Source organism: Trifolium pratense, linkage group LG5 (genome assembly GCF_020283565.1).
Source record: "Trifolium pratense cultivar HEN17-A07 linkage group LG5, ARS_RC_1.1, whole genome shotgun sequence".
Taxonomy (NCBI): domain Eukaryota; kingdom Viridiplantae; phylum Streptophyta; class Magnoliopsida; order Fabales; family Fabaceae; genus Trifolium; species Trifolium pratense.
Genome location: NC_060063.1, coordinates 38,910,490 through 38,925,603, shown reverse-complemented (window position 1 = coordinate 38,925,603; position 15,114 = coordinate 38,910,490). Strand labels below are relative to the sequence as shown.

General features: G+C 31.3%; 2 protein-coding genes across 3 annotated transcripts; one reads left to right on the top strand and one right to left on the bottom strand.

Moving 5' to 3' along the window:
- The first annotated feature begins 5,375 nt into the window (after nt 1–5,375).
- On the top strand, nt 5,376–11,696 carry LOC123884541 (guanine nucleotide-binding protein-like 3 homolog). Of its 2 annotated transcripts, none has more exons than XM_045933655.1 (6): nt 5,376–5,534; nt 8,517–8,595; nt 9,382–9,496; nt 10,370–10,476; nt 10,668–10,910; nt 11,102–11,696. In XM_045933655.1, the coding sequence occupies exons 2-6, from the start codon at nt 8,580–8,582 to the stop codon at nt 11,419–11,421; spliced, it is 801 nt and encodes a 266-aa protein (XP_045789611.1). In that variant the 5' UTR covers nt 5,376–5,534; nt 8,517–8,579; the 3' UTR covers nt 11,422–11,696. The 2 variants fall into 2 exon arrangements, with proteins under 2 accessions (XP_045789611.1, XP_045789612.1); XM_045933656.1 differs by lacking the exon at nt 5,376–5,534 and adding an exon at nt 6,594–6,853.
- A 178-nt stretch (nt 11,697–11,874) lies between these two features.
- Nucleotides 11,875–14,485, bottom strand: LOC123884542. Its single transcript, XM_045933657.1, has 7 exons — nt 14,210–14,485; nt 14,071–14,106; nt 13,910–13,963; nt 13,755–13,808; nt 12,463–12,516; nt 12,306–12,377; nt 11,875–12,210 (listed from the first exon to the last, which is right to left on the bottom strand). The coding sequence occupies exons 1-7, from the start codon at nt 14,252–14,254 to the stop codon at nt 12,082–12,084; spliced, it is 444 nt and encodes a 147-aa protein (XP_045789613.1). The 5' UTR covers nt 14,255–14,485; the 3' UTR covers nt 11,875–12,081.
- Nucleotides 14,486–15,114: the final 629 nt, after the last annotated feature.

The following is a 15,114-nucleotide window of genomic DNA, read 5'->3' as shown; positions in this document are numbered from 1 at the left end:
ATATCTCTAGTGTCTTTATGCCACATCATGAGGAAAACCAACAGCACGTCATGTACTTTCACCTGAGAATGACATTTAAAACACAACCTTCAAGCAATGCACTTAATCTTGATTCTTGACTTGAGGGTCAACCTGAAAAGAAATTATTTGGCTTTGAAGCATTGTCCTAATATTATCGGCTTTAGTTCAACCGACAATGTCAATATTATTAAGTTAAAAAACTCAATATTTGTTACTTTGGTTACAGATAAAAAATACTACCGATTGGTCTTAAATAACCTCAAATGTTTGGTATGTATTTACCAAATATTTAAAAAATAAAATTTAGCTTTATAAAAAATTATTTATGGTAACAATTGAACTGTAATAATATGTTAAGAAGATTCAATCGATTGAAAGATGACTTCAATATATGTTTATAAGTAAGAATAATTTTCACATCACAAGTCGGTTTTATAGAATCAAGTTAGACCCAACACTCAATACTAGTATCAAAGTCTCTCTACGATCAAACCACTATGTTTGGTTTAGTGGTGAGGGGTTTGAGTAGTACGTTATAGGTCTTGAGTTCGATCCTCAGCTAATTTGTAAACCAAAAAAAAAGTCTCTCTACGATCCGCTGAGCCGTCTGCTATCAGGTTTTTGTTCAAACTATCCACCGTTTATATAGCCTGAATATATATTTTTAAGTAGTTTTGTAGGATCAAATTAAGGTCCGCTCTCAATTTTTCGATAATCCTCTTTTAGAATTTGAACTATGTACATGACAAAATTAAGTTCTTACATTATACATAACACCTATTGATTGGGCATTGTCATTGATCATCAAATATATTTATTTACACTACTAATGAAAGTTTGAACATGATGCTATAATTAACTTTATAATTAAGCAAAAACTAATTATCATTCCCATATCCAGCAATCAAACCTGACTCAAATTAGGTTGAAATAGTACAATGGCCGCAGAGTTTTCAACTATGCACGGTGAAAATTAGAGAACGGATAAGGACCAGACATAAGCAGCAGTCCCTAAACAACATTTATCATTAAAAAACTGCACTTTTCCAAAGCATGGTAGTGATGTTTTATCTTTAGACCCATGAATTTTACTTTTTTGTCCTTCAATAAAAATTTCGGTTGTTACGAATCAAATTTTTTTTATCTTGAAAAAAAATTCGATTTCTATTAACCGAATTTTCCCTAAATTTGAACTAGAAAAAACTTCGGTTTCTGCAAACCAAAGTTTTTAGCAATGAAAAAATTGGAATATTTAGAAGTATAAAAAATCCATGGTAGTATATGAGGTAAGCTTGTTAAGATATCTTACAATGGTATACTACTAATATGGTATAGAGGTTAGGTATACCCAATAAATCAGTCATCATGAGGCCAAGAACTTAATTAGTACAGGCTATCTACCACATAAAATATTAATGTAAGCTCCAATTTAACTTAACTTATTTACTTATATCTCCTCCATCCAAATAAGTGATTTTATTAAAAATTTCACAAATACTAAAGTAACATTAATATTAAAGGCGACATAAGTAGAAAAATTGAGTTTGATTCCTGGATAGAATAATTTTTTAGTCAGATTTTATTTATCACATAGCTGAACTTTGAATTCCTACAGTCCCTTCCTCTAGGAATCGGAGTGTCGACATAAAAAAAAAAGTAACATTAATATGTAGCGGTGTATTTACAATTATCATAAATGTAAAATAGAAGATGTCGAATTAAAAGTGTGATAAATAGTCTTAATTAAAAGAGTAGAAAATTAGAAATAGATAAAAAACATAAATGAATATTGTTTTGAAAATTGAAAAGGTAAGTTATTTTAGGACAAATTATTTTTATTTTTGCAAACAGATCATTCATTTTAGAATAGAGGAGTAGTTTTATGATAAAAAGAACCTGAAAATTTGTATCTAATTATTTTTTTAAAAAAAAAGTTATTTGATTTGTCAAAAAGGATAAAAGTGGAAAAGAATAAGTCACATGATTTTTATTTTTTTTAAGGAAGTCATATTCTATATATATAGTATGTAAGCATTAAATACTATTTTGAAACCAAAAGTGAAGTATTTTAATTGAGATGAGCCATATCCACCAAGTTGGATTGGGCCAGGTGGGGGGGGGGTGGGGTGGGAGGTTCTTCTATCAATTTATCCAATATCCATTGTTCTCATTTAAGGGGTATTGAGCCAAAACTTGAGACTTAAAAATATGTAGGAAAAACAAATACGGTGTCATGGGTTCGAACCCCGACCACTGTATATAAAATGCAATGTCCCTTACCAATTGAGCCAAGCTCATGGGGACATTCAAGATATAAGATATAATTTAAATCTAACTAATCTTATCATACCAACGGTAATATATTACTTGCCAAATATCTTTTAATAAAACATTTATACAAATTAAATGAATAAAATGTATGTACATATTTTGAAATTTCAAGGAGCACACAAACATAGAAGGGACGCGAAAAGAAATTCTCACTAAAAAGTTACTGATGAAGCATGGGATAGCTCTCATTCGCAAAACCTCATGCATCCACACGAGAATAAAACAATGTGCTTAACTTTACTCACACTCCATGACCATTCATAAACATAGACTACATAGTAAAGGGTTATGGAAAGAGGTAGAGAAAATCATGGAATACAAGGAAATTAATCACTAGGTACTAAGAATTAGGCCACATTTTCAATGTTTTATCAGCTGAACTTCACTAGGGACCTCAGTCACTAACAATAACCTATGTCTGATCAACTAAATCCATATAAATAATAGTAAATAGAAGCAAGCAACAAATTGTATAAGAAAGTATAGATTGAACAATGAAGTTAACAAGAAAATTTTATTAATAGATTTAAGCAACTTGGACCTAGTAGGTGAACTTATTTATGCACCATTAATATGAAGCAGTATTTTTAATGGAAGTTCTAGACAAAATTGTTGTTAGCCGTGCATTTGTTAAAGGTTAGTAGTATTCCTTGGCGTTGAAAAAGTGCGGAGGAAAATGAAGGGTCCTCGTCTATAGCATTTGTTGGAAGGACAAAAATAAAAGGAATATCAAAGGGTTTTGAGCAGATGTTAGGCAGGATAATTATTTGATTAGGCGCCTAAACTCGCAATGAACGGATAAATTATACATAATCATATGTTTTAGATAATAAAATATTATTACCTCTAGAACAAAGAAGGTTCAACCCGAATTAATTGGTGTAGTTTATTAAAGACGAGAAAAGAAGTGATCCCAAATTTATAAATTAATATGTTCCTATTTAATAGCTCAATTTAGTTAATATCTACTTTATTACTAACTCTAACTATTGAACTGGAATATGAGATAAATTGTTCGATCAAATAATTACTTTAGACATATCGAATTATTGACTGTGATAAGAGAATTAACGTCCGATAAAATTTCTTATGATTTTTGAATTCACCTAAGACATTATGGTTTTATTATTATTATTATAAGAAAGCGTTCTTAGTCACTAACCATGGTTTGAACGAATTTGTTACTTCATCGTGCCGACAACATAAATATTGTTGATATAAGTCCGGGTTCATTCTAAATTAGGGATTCAAAGAATCTAATCAATCTTTAATTCATTTTAAAATCACCGCAAGTTATTTTCTGTTTAAACAACAAACTTATGCAAACATACACCCCCTGCTTTTACATTTACATTCTAAATATTACACAATTGTTTATTTGAAATTACACAATCCCTGTGGATACGAACATTGATATTATTACTTAACGACGAATTTAGTTCACTTGCTAAAATTGTCATCACCAATGTAGTGCTATCAATGTTACGCTGGACATCTGTAATTAAAAAGATGTTTGTAGCATATCCTGCAAGATATTATCTCATCTAACATTTTTTTTATTTTTTTTAATAGCAAATATATAATATATATTATCTCATCTAACATTGAATAGTTCATTAACTTCCAAACAATTGTTCTCACAAACAATATTATCATAACTTGCAGCTCACCGGCAACATATACCTCCAACTTTATAGTGAGAAAATTCAGATATCAAATCCCCTTTGTGGTTGCAAACAACCCCACCATCAACTAAGCACATAGATGTTTTAGGAAACTACCATTCACAATTAATTTGATGCTCCATGGGCCAATCCTTGATGTATGTCAATCCACCCCAAGATTTGAATAATAAGTCACACATTCATCGTGCAATTCGATCAAAAGTTTAGTACCATCTCATGCATGGTTATGCCAAAGTTGGCTCTCAAAAATATTTTATTCCTCCAACACCAAACATGTCATAGATTTGTAAGTTTGTAACAAACAAAATTGAAGAGGCACCTCATATCATGCCATAAATGCCATAAAGTCAAAGTTTAACATTAATTTGGAGAAAAATGGTAGTTGAACATTTTATAAATGAAAGAATCCTTAATTTTAATGTCTTAAAATGTTGATGTTCAACTCACTTAAATAATTATTCTTAAACCAATGTGAATGATCTCCGGCTGCACGGCACCATCTCCTGATCCAACAATGTAGTACTTAATCATATACACTACAAATAGATTTTTTTTTTTTGAAGGCACATATATAATTTGTTATATCATATCCTACTTTAAATTCATTTTGAGAGCAAAGTTTAACCTTCAACAATAAGAGAATCAAAACATATATCACTTTTTATTAAAAGGTTTGTGCTTGAATGTTGAGGGTCAGGTGAGGCGTGTTCAAAAATCTAGTTAACTGAATCAAAAAGTAATTCGAACTGCATTGAACCATATTTTAAACTGCACCATTCAATATAGTTTTGAACTGAACCACTTTTAATAAACAGTTACAATTCAGTTTATAACCAGTTTAAATTTATGAACTGTTTTTTATTTTTTATTTTTTTAAAGAAAAATATTTAAATTTTTAAAAAAATCACTTTTTTAAAGTTTCGAAATAGCAAATGCCCCTGAAATTTCAACATTCGTCAAATACCCCCTGAAATTTCAAAATAGGCAAATACCCCCCTGAAATTTTAAAATGTCAATCAAATACCCCATTAAATTTCGAAATAGGAAAATACCCCCTGGAATTTCAAAATGTCAATCAAATACCCCCTAAATACCCCACTGTCAGGGGGTATTTGATTGACATTTCGAAATTTCAGGGGGTATTTGCCTATTTTGAACTTTCAGAGGAGAATTTGCCTATTTTGAAATTTCAGGGGGTGTTTGACAAATTTTAAAATTTCAGGGGGGTACTTGCCGTTTTACTCGTTTCAAAACATAAAAAGATTTTTGTCAAAAAAAAAAGAAGAAGATTATTATTATTATTATTATTATTATTATTATTATTATTATTTTCACTTCAAAGTTTAAAACATAACAAAATTTTCACCACTTTTCAGAGAAAGGGGTTTTCTCTAAACCCTAGCCCCCAAATCGCACCGACCACCACCACCAATCGCAGCATCGTTGACAGTTCTTGTTCTTTCTCCACCACCGACGAAGATTTTGCTTTCTTCAAAGGTAAATTCCTACTATATTTAAATTCCTCACTGATTATGATTAAGATTATTATTATGATTATGTAAATTCCTACTCTGTAAATTCCTCAGTGATTATGATTATGATTAAGATTATTATGATTATGATTATGTTAATTCCTACTATAAGTAAATTTCTTACTTATGTAAATTCCTCACCGATTATGATTAAGATTATTATGATTATGATTATGTAAATTCCTACTCTGTGAATTCCTCACTGATTATGATTAAGATTATTATGATTATGATTATGTAAATTCCTCTGTATGTTTGGTTTTCAATTCATGAAGGAAAATGTCAAGTGAAACTGAGTTATCAAAAGCACCACATCTGGTTTTTTAAAAGACACTTAGAAAACTAGTTTAAAACCGGTTTTATATATATATATATATATATATATATATATATATATATATATATATATATATATATATATATATATATATATATATATATATATATATATATATATAAAACAGTTTTAAAAAAAAACCCATTTTTTTAAAAAACTGGTTTAAAACCAGTTAACTGAAACTAAACCGGTTTAAATTATAAACTGGTTCTAAATTGGTTCTGAACCGAACTGAAACTGATTTGAGAAATAAACTGATTTTTATAATAAAGTGATTCAGTTAATGAACTGAGTGCAGTTCATGAACCATGAACACCCCTAAAACCAACAAACCTTTTGTTATTTTTTTTTCTCATATGAAATATAGGCACAATCTTAAAAGCCAATAAAAAAAATGATGAAAATAAAACATGACATTTAATTTCTTTAGGTAGACATCCATTATAACAATATTGATGAAATGTAAACACATGCATAATAGTAAACATATAAATTGCTCAAAACAGATAAAAATTTAGACACGGTTGACAATATTGACGTTGTTGTTAAGAGCTTCAGTCAATTTGAAAATCAAATGATTCTCAACTTCAATGTTGTTGAGTTGACAAAAAGTTCTCCAACCATGTCCAAATTTTGAAATTGATCATTTCGTTGGTCAGTGGCGGAGATGCCACCCGGCATGCCCTGGCACGTGCCCGGGCTGCCCCACCCCAAATATTTTTTTTTTTTTTTTTTTAAAAAAAAAATTAATAAAAGAAACAAGAGAAAAAGAAGTAACCAGTTTGCGTTTCTCCTTCTCTCCGTTTCATTCATTCCTTTCGCCATCGACCACCGCAGCACCGCTCTCAAATCCGCTCTCAAATCTCTCTATTTCTCATTCTCTCAGTCTCAGGCCGCTCTCCGCCGCCGCTCTCAGCCTCTCTCTCTCGCAGTCGCAGCGCAGACAGGTAAAGTAAGCAACCCTAAAATTGAGAAATTGCATAAAATACTTAGAAATTGGTATTCCAATTATTATTCTATGTCTAACTTGATGATATTAATCATTATCCTTTGATGTTGGGTTGTAGTATGAGAAAAAATATGATTCCTGTTTTAGGTTATTTAGAAAAAATTGGGATTTCAATCAAGGTCTAAACTTGGTGGATTTGTTAAGAATTATCCACAAGTTTTGCATGCTAGTGTTATTGTTGAGCTTGCTCCTGTTATTAAGTTTCTTAGAGGGCTTGATGTGGAGAAGATGATATTGGGTTTGTGTTGCAAAAATCTCCTGAACTTTAGGCTATGCGCTATGCTCCTGTTATTAATTAAGTCAATATATTTGCAAAAATATTCTTAGCTTGAAGGTACTATGAGTACTTCAGTAGCTTATCTTGTTAGTATTGGTGTTAGTCCTAGAGATATTGGTCCAATGGTTACACAGTATCTGTGATAATGTTGTTTCTTTTTCTGCATTTTCTCAGCAGTATCCTAACTAAAATTGTTTTAAAATTGTTATTTTGTGCATTATCAGTTTGGCTAAATTTTGTATCATTTAATTTCAGAGATGAGGAGGTTTTTGGTTCATTCTTCAATTCAATATATTTAGCCATTTTAAAAAAAAAAATTCATCTCTCTTATTTGATTATGTTTTGCTGGTTTTTTCTTATTTGACGCGCCAAAAAAATATTGCGGTTAAAATTGTGCCCAGGCTCCAATATAATCCTGGCTCCGCCACTGTCGTTGGTCACTACATTGTAACTTGCAAGAGTAAATTTGACCTAAAGGACCAAAGCTTAAATTTTGAATGAGTAGTCTTAAGTATGAGTGGCCTTTCAAAATCTCGAGAAAGAATCTATATAACAAATTTGAAGACTTAGTCAAAAAAAAAAAAAAAACAAATTTGAAGACATAAGCTTGAATAATTATGAGGTAAGATAGATTTTAAATAAAAATAACAATATATTATACTCATCAGTTCATCTAACGTGCAGTTTTCACCTATGTTCACTAAAAATGAATAATCACAGGAAAGGAAAATCTTATGTATTGTTTTATACTAGCTATAACGTCAAAAACTTATTTGCATAAATTGAGAACCTATAGAGAAGGATGAGCTTCTCATGTGTTGAGTAGTTGTGGGGGATCAAAATTTAACTTTTATGAAAGGATGAGCTTCTTATGTGTCTTCTTTATAATAATGAAACAAAATAGCGCTGAAGCTCTTACACCGAAGAAAAATCTGTCAAACACTTAAAGTCTTGTAAAAGTTGTGTATTTTGTAAACACCTCTGATTGTATATCAACTATTAATGTTTATGTGTATTTGAAGTTATTAATTGTGAAGAGTTTCCTTTTAGCTTATAATAGGTCTTAATATAGTTTTTTTTACTTGTTTTTGTGTGGGTATAGCAAGGTGATTATTGGTTAGTTGTTATTAGTGTCTCATTTGGGGATGTTATGGAATCTAAGACTAATTGGTAATTCTTTATGTTTATGTGAAGTGATTACTTGTTATAATAGGTCTTAATTTAGCCTTATCACTGGTGTTTTGGAGGGTTTTATGAGGTGGTTTTGATTGAACTCATTGTTTTCGTTGACCCTGATATCTGACAAATCTTACTCTTCATGCAGTTGGTGATCAGGAACTCTTATTTTTTTTTTCTTCGTCTGTTTTCTTGACCAACTTACGAGCAAATGGAGGATGGTTGTGGTAATGAGATTCCTCTTTAATTTGATCACACACTTCACCCATTGTTTAATTACATAATTGCTGAAATATTTTATTTTTTGGTTACAAGTGCAATCAAAGTATTGGATTTGCATGTGTATCACATCAATATCAATAAAATTCTATAACATTTGCTGCTGATTGGTTAAGGCTGACATTATAAAAAATTATGATGTTCTTTACTTGGTAGTTCACTAACATTTTGATTCATTTTTTATTATGTTTGGAATCATTGAAATTGTATTTGATTTGATTTAAAATATATGAATTTGAACATATGGGATTATTGTAAAAAGTTGATTTTACTTGATCTGTAAATAAATTTGTTTTCGCGCTTTGACCATTAAAGATTAAATAAGCGTGTTATCGTGGTATTTCTTCGTTATTGCCCTATATAATATTTTTCAAAATGGCTGCTCTAGCAAGTATGATATTGTCCATGTATATATAGAAATTATGATTACACCTCATTTTCACTCAAGTTCAAATATATTATAGTGAATCTCTAAATTTTCACAACTAAAGAATAAGAATATTTTTTCGGCGAACAGGAATAAGAATCTTATATCAATTATTTAGATTATATTTCCCAACTAATGATTTCATTTATAAATCAAATCAATCCCCAATTCCAATCACACTTTGTATCATTCTGACAAAAAAGTTGTATATTAAACCAACAATTCACTCTAACCATACTATGTTTCTTGTACTGTATTATTTATTGTTGTTAATTTGAGATATGCTTGTTTATTTTTTCCGCGGAAGAACAATGGGCACCTAAAAAATCTACTGAAAAAGCTCCTGAAAAGAAGGGAAAGAAAGTAGAGCTAGAAAAGGAAGAACCACTGGATTCTTTGGCGGAAAAACATCTTCAACAAAGGTTTATTGTTTGCATCTGTTTTGTTTACTCTGATTCCAATGTTCCTTTTAGAATAACATGTTCTTAGTGCTGGTATGTCATATATTATTATTAAACACTATAAGGAACATTGTGTAGCATTGCCGTGTATGCTAGCTAAGAAAATAAGATTATGAGCAAGTGCTGATCATAAAAATTCAACCACAAACCCAAATACTCTTCCTTGTTAGATTGCTTTACGTGCTTTTATGGAAACTTTGTTTTTGCTCTGTGATAAAGATGTCTTTAAATACTTTGGGTGTTGTTTCAATACAATTTCTTCTTTTTAGAGCTAGCTCTTCTTTGGCTTCTGCCTGAGCAGGCAATATAGTGTTGTTAAGGGTTGCTTTTACTAGCTATGGTAGTTACACGATGGGTAGCTTTTTTGGGTCTTAGAGGCTGCATCATAGGATTCAATTGGGGAGTTGAAATGGAGAAATTAAATTGTAAATGAGGGAGAACTATCCAGAGTCAGTAGAAGAAAAAAAGGATATATATTTAAATGCTCTGTCATTTGGTGTGATATACATTATAGGCATTATCCAATCTTTATAGCCAATACTACTGAGATTTTGTTCTTTAGAAGCACTATTATTAAAGCACAGTAAACAACGTCTTGGTACAATTTGAATCGCTGAGCTTAAATGATTATAAAATTCAGCTTTTAAGTATATTTGATCTCTATTTTTCCATTGCAATTAAATTTGTTGTTTAAGTAATATCTTGTATAAAATTGCCTCTTACTAAATATAACTGTCATAGCTTCTGAATGAGTATATAGGATATGAAAGAAACTGATAATTAATTTAGATTAAAAAAACTACTGTTTTTGATTTAATTTACTTCCTATGACAGACTAGTTGAAGAAGCAGATGTCAAAGATATCTCATCTTCCGTGACTGCCATTGCAAATGAAAAGATAAAAGCAGAGAAAGAAGCCAATGCTGGTAAAAAGAATACAGGTAACTTCATCTTACACTAGAACCTTCTATGTTGCTTTTATTATTCATATTATCTTCCAATTCTAATCACACTTTGTATGATTCTGTCAAAGAAGTTGTATATATTAAACCAATAATTCACTCTAACCATACTATGTTTCTTGTACTGTATTATTTATTGTTGATTTGAATATGCTTGTGTATTTTTTCAGCACACCAATGGACACCTAATTTTAAACTTAAAGTTATATCCAAAGATGGTAAACGACTTAGAGTTGTATTGATCGGTCAGGGTGAGGGTGAGGGTGAGGATGAGGATGAGGATGAGGATGAGGATGAGGACGAGGACGAGGACGAGGACGAGGACGAGGACGAGGACGAGGCTTCCGTGACTGCCATTGCAAATGAAAAGATAAAAGCAGAGAAAGAAGCCAATGCTGGTAAAAAGAATACAGGTAACTTCATCTTACACTAGAACCTTCTATGTTGCTTTTATTATTCATATTATCTTCCAATTCTAATCACACTTTGTATGATTCTGTCAAAGAAGTTGTATATATTAAACCAATAATTCACTCTAACCATACTATGTTTCTTGTACTGTATTATTTATTGTTGATTTGAATATGCTTGTGTATTTTTTCAGCACACCAATGGACACCTAATTTTAAACTTAAAGTTATATCCAAAGATGGTAAACGACTTAGAGTTGTATTGATCGGTCAGGGTGAGGGTGAGGGTGAGGATGAGGATGAGGATGAGGATGAGGACGAGGACGAGGACGAGGACGAGGACGAGGACGAGGACGAGGACGAGGACGAGGACGAGGCTGAGGACGAGGACGAAAAGGAGGATGAGGATGAGGATGAGGAAAAGGAGGAGGAGAAGGAGGAGGAGGACAATTTTCCTTACTGCTTTTGTTTTCCGATCAATGCAGATTATTCAGTAACGGGATTCACCGCATAAACTTGTTCAAATTTGAAGAGTTTGTCTTGCATTTTGTCCAAAAAGAGGGTGCATCAATGTCTTTTTTGTCACCATTATACTTGGAAGTTGTTCTTTCACTAGATGATTTATATCTCTTAAAAGTTTGAAGAAGGAATGTGTATTAAACATTAGACATTGCATTTGCCTTGGGTACATTCATGTTGGATTGTAAGAATATATTTGTTTTCGCAGTACTTAGCACAGATGAGTCTGTATGCTTAATTATGTTATAGAAAAGTTAGTGGAATGGCCAAGTTGTTCTTGCACGTAATTTTTAAGATGAACTGTTTTGGGGTAACTGAAATGGGGAATGTTCAACAATGAATGTCTACATTTTCTGGGTAAAAATTATAAATTGCAACTTGCCTTAATATGTAGTGACTTGGGCTTATATAAGGAATTGTGGTTTCATTAGAGTGTATACTCTTGAACTGTTTTGATTATAAATCCATATAAATAATAGTAAATAGAAGCAAGCAACAAATTGTATAAGAAAGTATAGATTGAACAATGAGGTTAACAAGCACATAACACTAATCGAACAGAACATAACACTAATAATACAAGCACACAGAAAATCATTCAGCTTTTCTTAGGGTATACATCAATAGTAGCAAATACCCCGAAACAAAAGCCTGTTTAATTTTCAGCTATCTTGGTATTCTCGTCCTCATGTAAGTGTAACACAGGCTGCTCTTCCTTGGCGATTTCTTCAGTCTTGGTTTCTTGTGACTGAGCTTGCTTTACATCTCCTGAGACATCCTGAAGCTGCAATACATTTTGATGTTACTGCACTTATTAATTAAAGTATCGTTGAGATTTGAGAAGTGCTTTTAAAGATTATCCCAATTTTCGATACTTACCCCCAAGTTTCTTAAGCTAGTTGTAACATCCTCTTGTTGCTGCTGAAGAGTGGTCCTCAGATCTTGAAATTCCTAGTTTCGATTTTATCAACAAAAAATTACACACAGATTTAATTTGAAAGAGGGCACTTGAGAAAGATTAAAAAAGCACACTTACTGCTCTAAGTTGTTCCACTTCGACATTAAGTGTTTTCTTAAGGTCTGTCAGTTCCTGCATAAACAAAATCAAATGCATCAAGATTTAAGAGTTGCAAACATAAAATAAGGATAAAGGTAAGTATTATTAGAATCAGTCATAAAAGAAGAGCTCAGGTATAATTATAACCAAAAAACAAACAAGACCCCAGGAGGGGATAAAAAAATCTATTAATCCTTAAGAGCTATGTATGACCGTTGAAAACATTATGAACCCTCTCAAAACCAAGCAAAAAAGAAATAGAAGCCATTATGGTCAAATATTATTTGTGCTGCCAGTTTATGACTAAGCATCCACTAAATTCTAGGAGCCATTACATTTTTTTAAAAGCATTGATTGAACACACTTGATTTTACCCTTCCGGTTTGGAAAAACCGTCACGCCCAAGTGATGAGATCTCAGCAATTCTAATCAAATGCAGTGTTGTTCAATACGAAAATAACAAATCAATAGCAATGAAGTTGAAAAGCTTACAAATTACATCCTAGAAACTTTCTTCTTTATAGAATGATTTGGCATAAGAAATACCTTATGGAGTCAATTCTCCAAGAAAAGAAGCATAAAAGATGTCACTTGGATATCTAAATGAACCAAAGCCAATTTCCAAGTATAGTGTTCTAGATTACTACACAAGTCTATCCACACAAAGTAAGAAAAAGGTACTCTCATGATATTTGACCACAAAATTAGATATTTAATAGCACGAATATCAGTTTGTATATCATGTCTGTTATTGTTATGTGCCTCCTAAGGCTTTGTTTGGAAGAGTTTCTAATAAACTCTCTTACGCTTATGCCATTGCATTTTACTCTACCACCTATCGAAACATACAACTGTCTGTTAGAATCGATTAGAAATCAAATGTTATGATTTCCTAGTTATGTACCAATCATGTTTAATCAGCATTAATTGTAATTGATTCTATTTCTATTATAAATAGAAACAAGGTGTGCTCTATCTAGACACACAACCATTCACACAAGTTTACAATTTCTACACCCCTAGGTTCCCCATATTGAAGGGGTTTGACCTCGGCTTTCCCACTCCCCCTGCCGTCCTAACTCAAAGCCCACGATCTAACACATGCAACTAAAACAAGTGTTCAACTATAACATTTCCTCCTTAGAAAAAAAAACCCAAGATACTAATATCAAAATTGGTTATAGAAAACATAACAATAATAATCTTCTTGTTCAACAAAACACAAGCAAAATCCGGTATTCAACAGATTGAGATTAATAGCAATCACTTACATCCCTATAGACCTTAACTTGTGTATCTAACTTCGATCTCCAACCTTGCAAATCCTAGTAATAATAGATCCAAAGAAACAAACAAAAGGAAAATAAAATTAACTAAAAATCAAAACTTAACTATCACATGAGTATAAAAATGATAAAAACATTACCTGTTTCAAACTCTGAATTCGACCGAGTAGCTCTGATCTTGATTCATTAAGTTCCTAAAACAACAATAATTACATATAAATGAAACATCATTAAAAACATAAACATGGTATTAGAAGTTCCATAAATGTTTTGCAACAGCAAGTAAGAGTAAAGTAAGTACCGCAATTTTTGAGGAAATTGGAGTAATGTTCTCCTTCTGAAACACAAAAAATTGAAGTGATAATTAATAATTAATAATGAAAATGAAGAAAAATAGAATAAAATTGGAAAAAAGAAAAAGGAGCAGAAGATACGCATACAGTGGAGAGAGGAAGAGAAGGAGCGGTGGAATCAGGTGAAGACATTAGGGATCGAATTAGGGTTGAAGAATTAGGGATTTGTAGTTTTAGGGTTTGGTGAAAATCAATTTGAAATTTTTGTTGGTCGGTGATGAAAAATGAGGAAAAGAAAACAGCAACGTTAAAATAAACGAGAGAGTGAGAAAGAGACAAAAGAGGAGCTTGAATTTGAAAAGTCACGATGAGAAACGAGATATTAGGATTAGGCGGGATATCGCTCTCACTCTCACTCACTTCTCTTTTCCAGTAGTGTAGTAACCATTTTTCCTATTTTCTTTACACCTTTTTCTTATTTCCAAAAGTTCAATTATTATTTTTTTACAATGAGTTTAGAATCCAATCTTATGACCTCTAACATTCTACCAAAATCTCTTACCACTAAACAAAATCTAGTGCCTTAAAGTTCAATTATTTTGTCCGTACGAGTTTAAGGTGGAATTTCAAGTTACTAAACTACTTAACAAAAAAAATTATTTTCACTATGTTATAGTTAATCTCGATCAGCAAAAATGTTTACTATTACTTCTATTTTTTATTTTAGTTTTCGTTTACTTGAATAAAATAGTCCATTAAAGACGTTGGAAAGAATTAAACATGGTCCACCATTAAACATGAGACCTTAAAAGGAGTCTATTTTTTTTTTTTTACAATTACCATTAATCTACTACTATCGACTATTAATTATAAATATCAGTTAATATAATTACACATAAAAATAGAAAACCAATATATATTAATATATTGAAAGTAATTACTATCACTACTGGCGTTTTGTGAGAAGACAAATGTCTCTGGTGAAACTATTTTTATAGACTTGCAAGGAATGCAGAGTAGACAGCAAAATCACATAATAAATGTTTGTTATT

What these genes read in the sequence shown, in the direction of transcription:
- LOC123884541 (XM_045933655.1), top strand. An exon ending in GAAAAACATCTTCAACAAAG is followed by an intron (nt 9,497 to 10,369) that starts GTTTATTGTTTG and finishes TTCCTATGACAG; the next exon opens with ACTAGTTGAAGAAGCAGATG. An exon ending in TGCTGGTAAAAAGAATACAG is followed by an intron (nt 10,477 to 10,667) that starts GTAACTTCATCT and finishes GTATTTTTTCAG; the next exon opens with CACACCAATGGACACCTAAT.
- LOC123884542 (XM_045933657.1), bottom strand. Translation starts at nt 14,254, where the DNA reads ATGTCTTCACCTGATTCCACCGCTCCTTCTCTTCCTCTCTCCACT. An exon ending in CAATTTCCTCAAAAATTGCG is followed by an intron (nt 13,964 to 14,070) that starts GTACTTACTTTA and finishes TTGTTGTTTTAG; the next exon opens with GAACTTAATGAATCAAGATC. An exon ending in AAGTGGAACAACTTAGAGCA is followed by an intron (nt 12,378 to 12,462) that starts GTAAGTGTGCTT and finishes AATCGAAACTAG; the next exon opens with GAATTTCAAGATCTGAGGAC.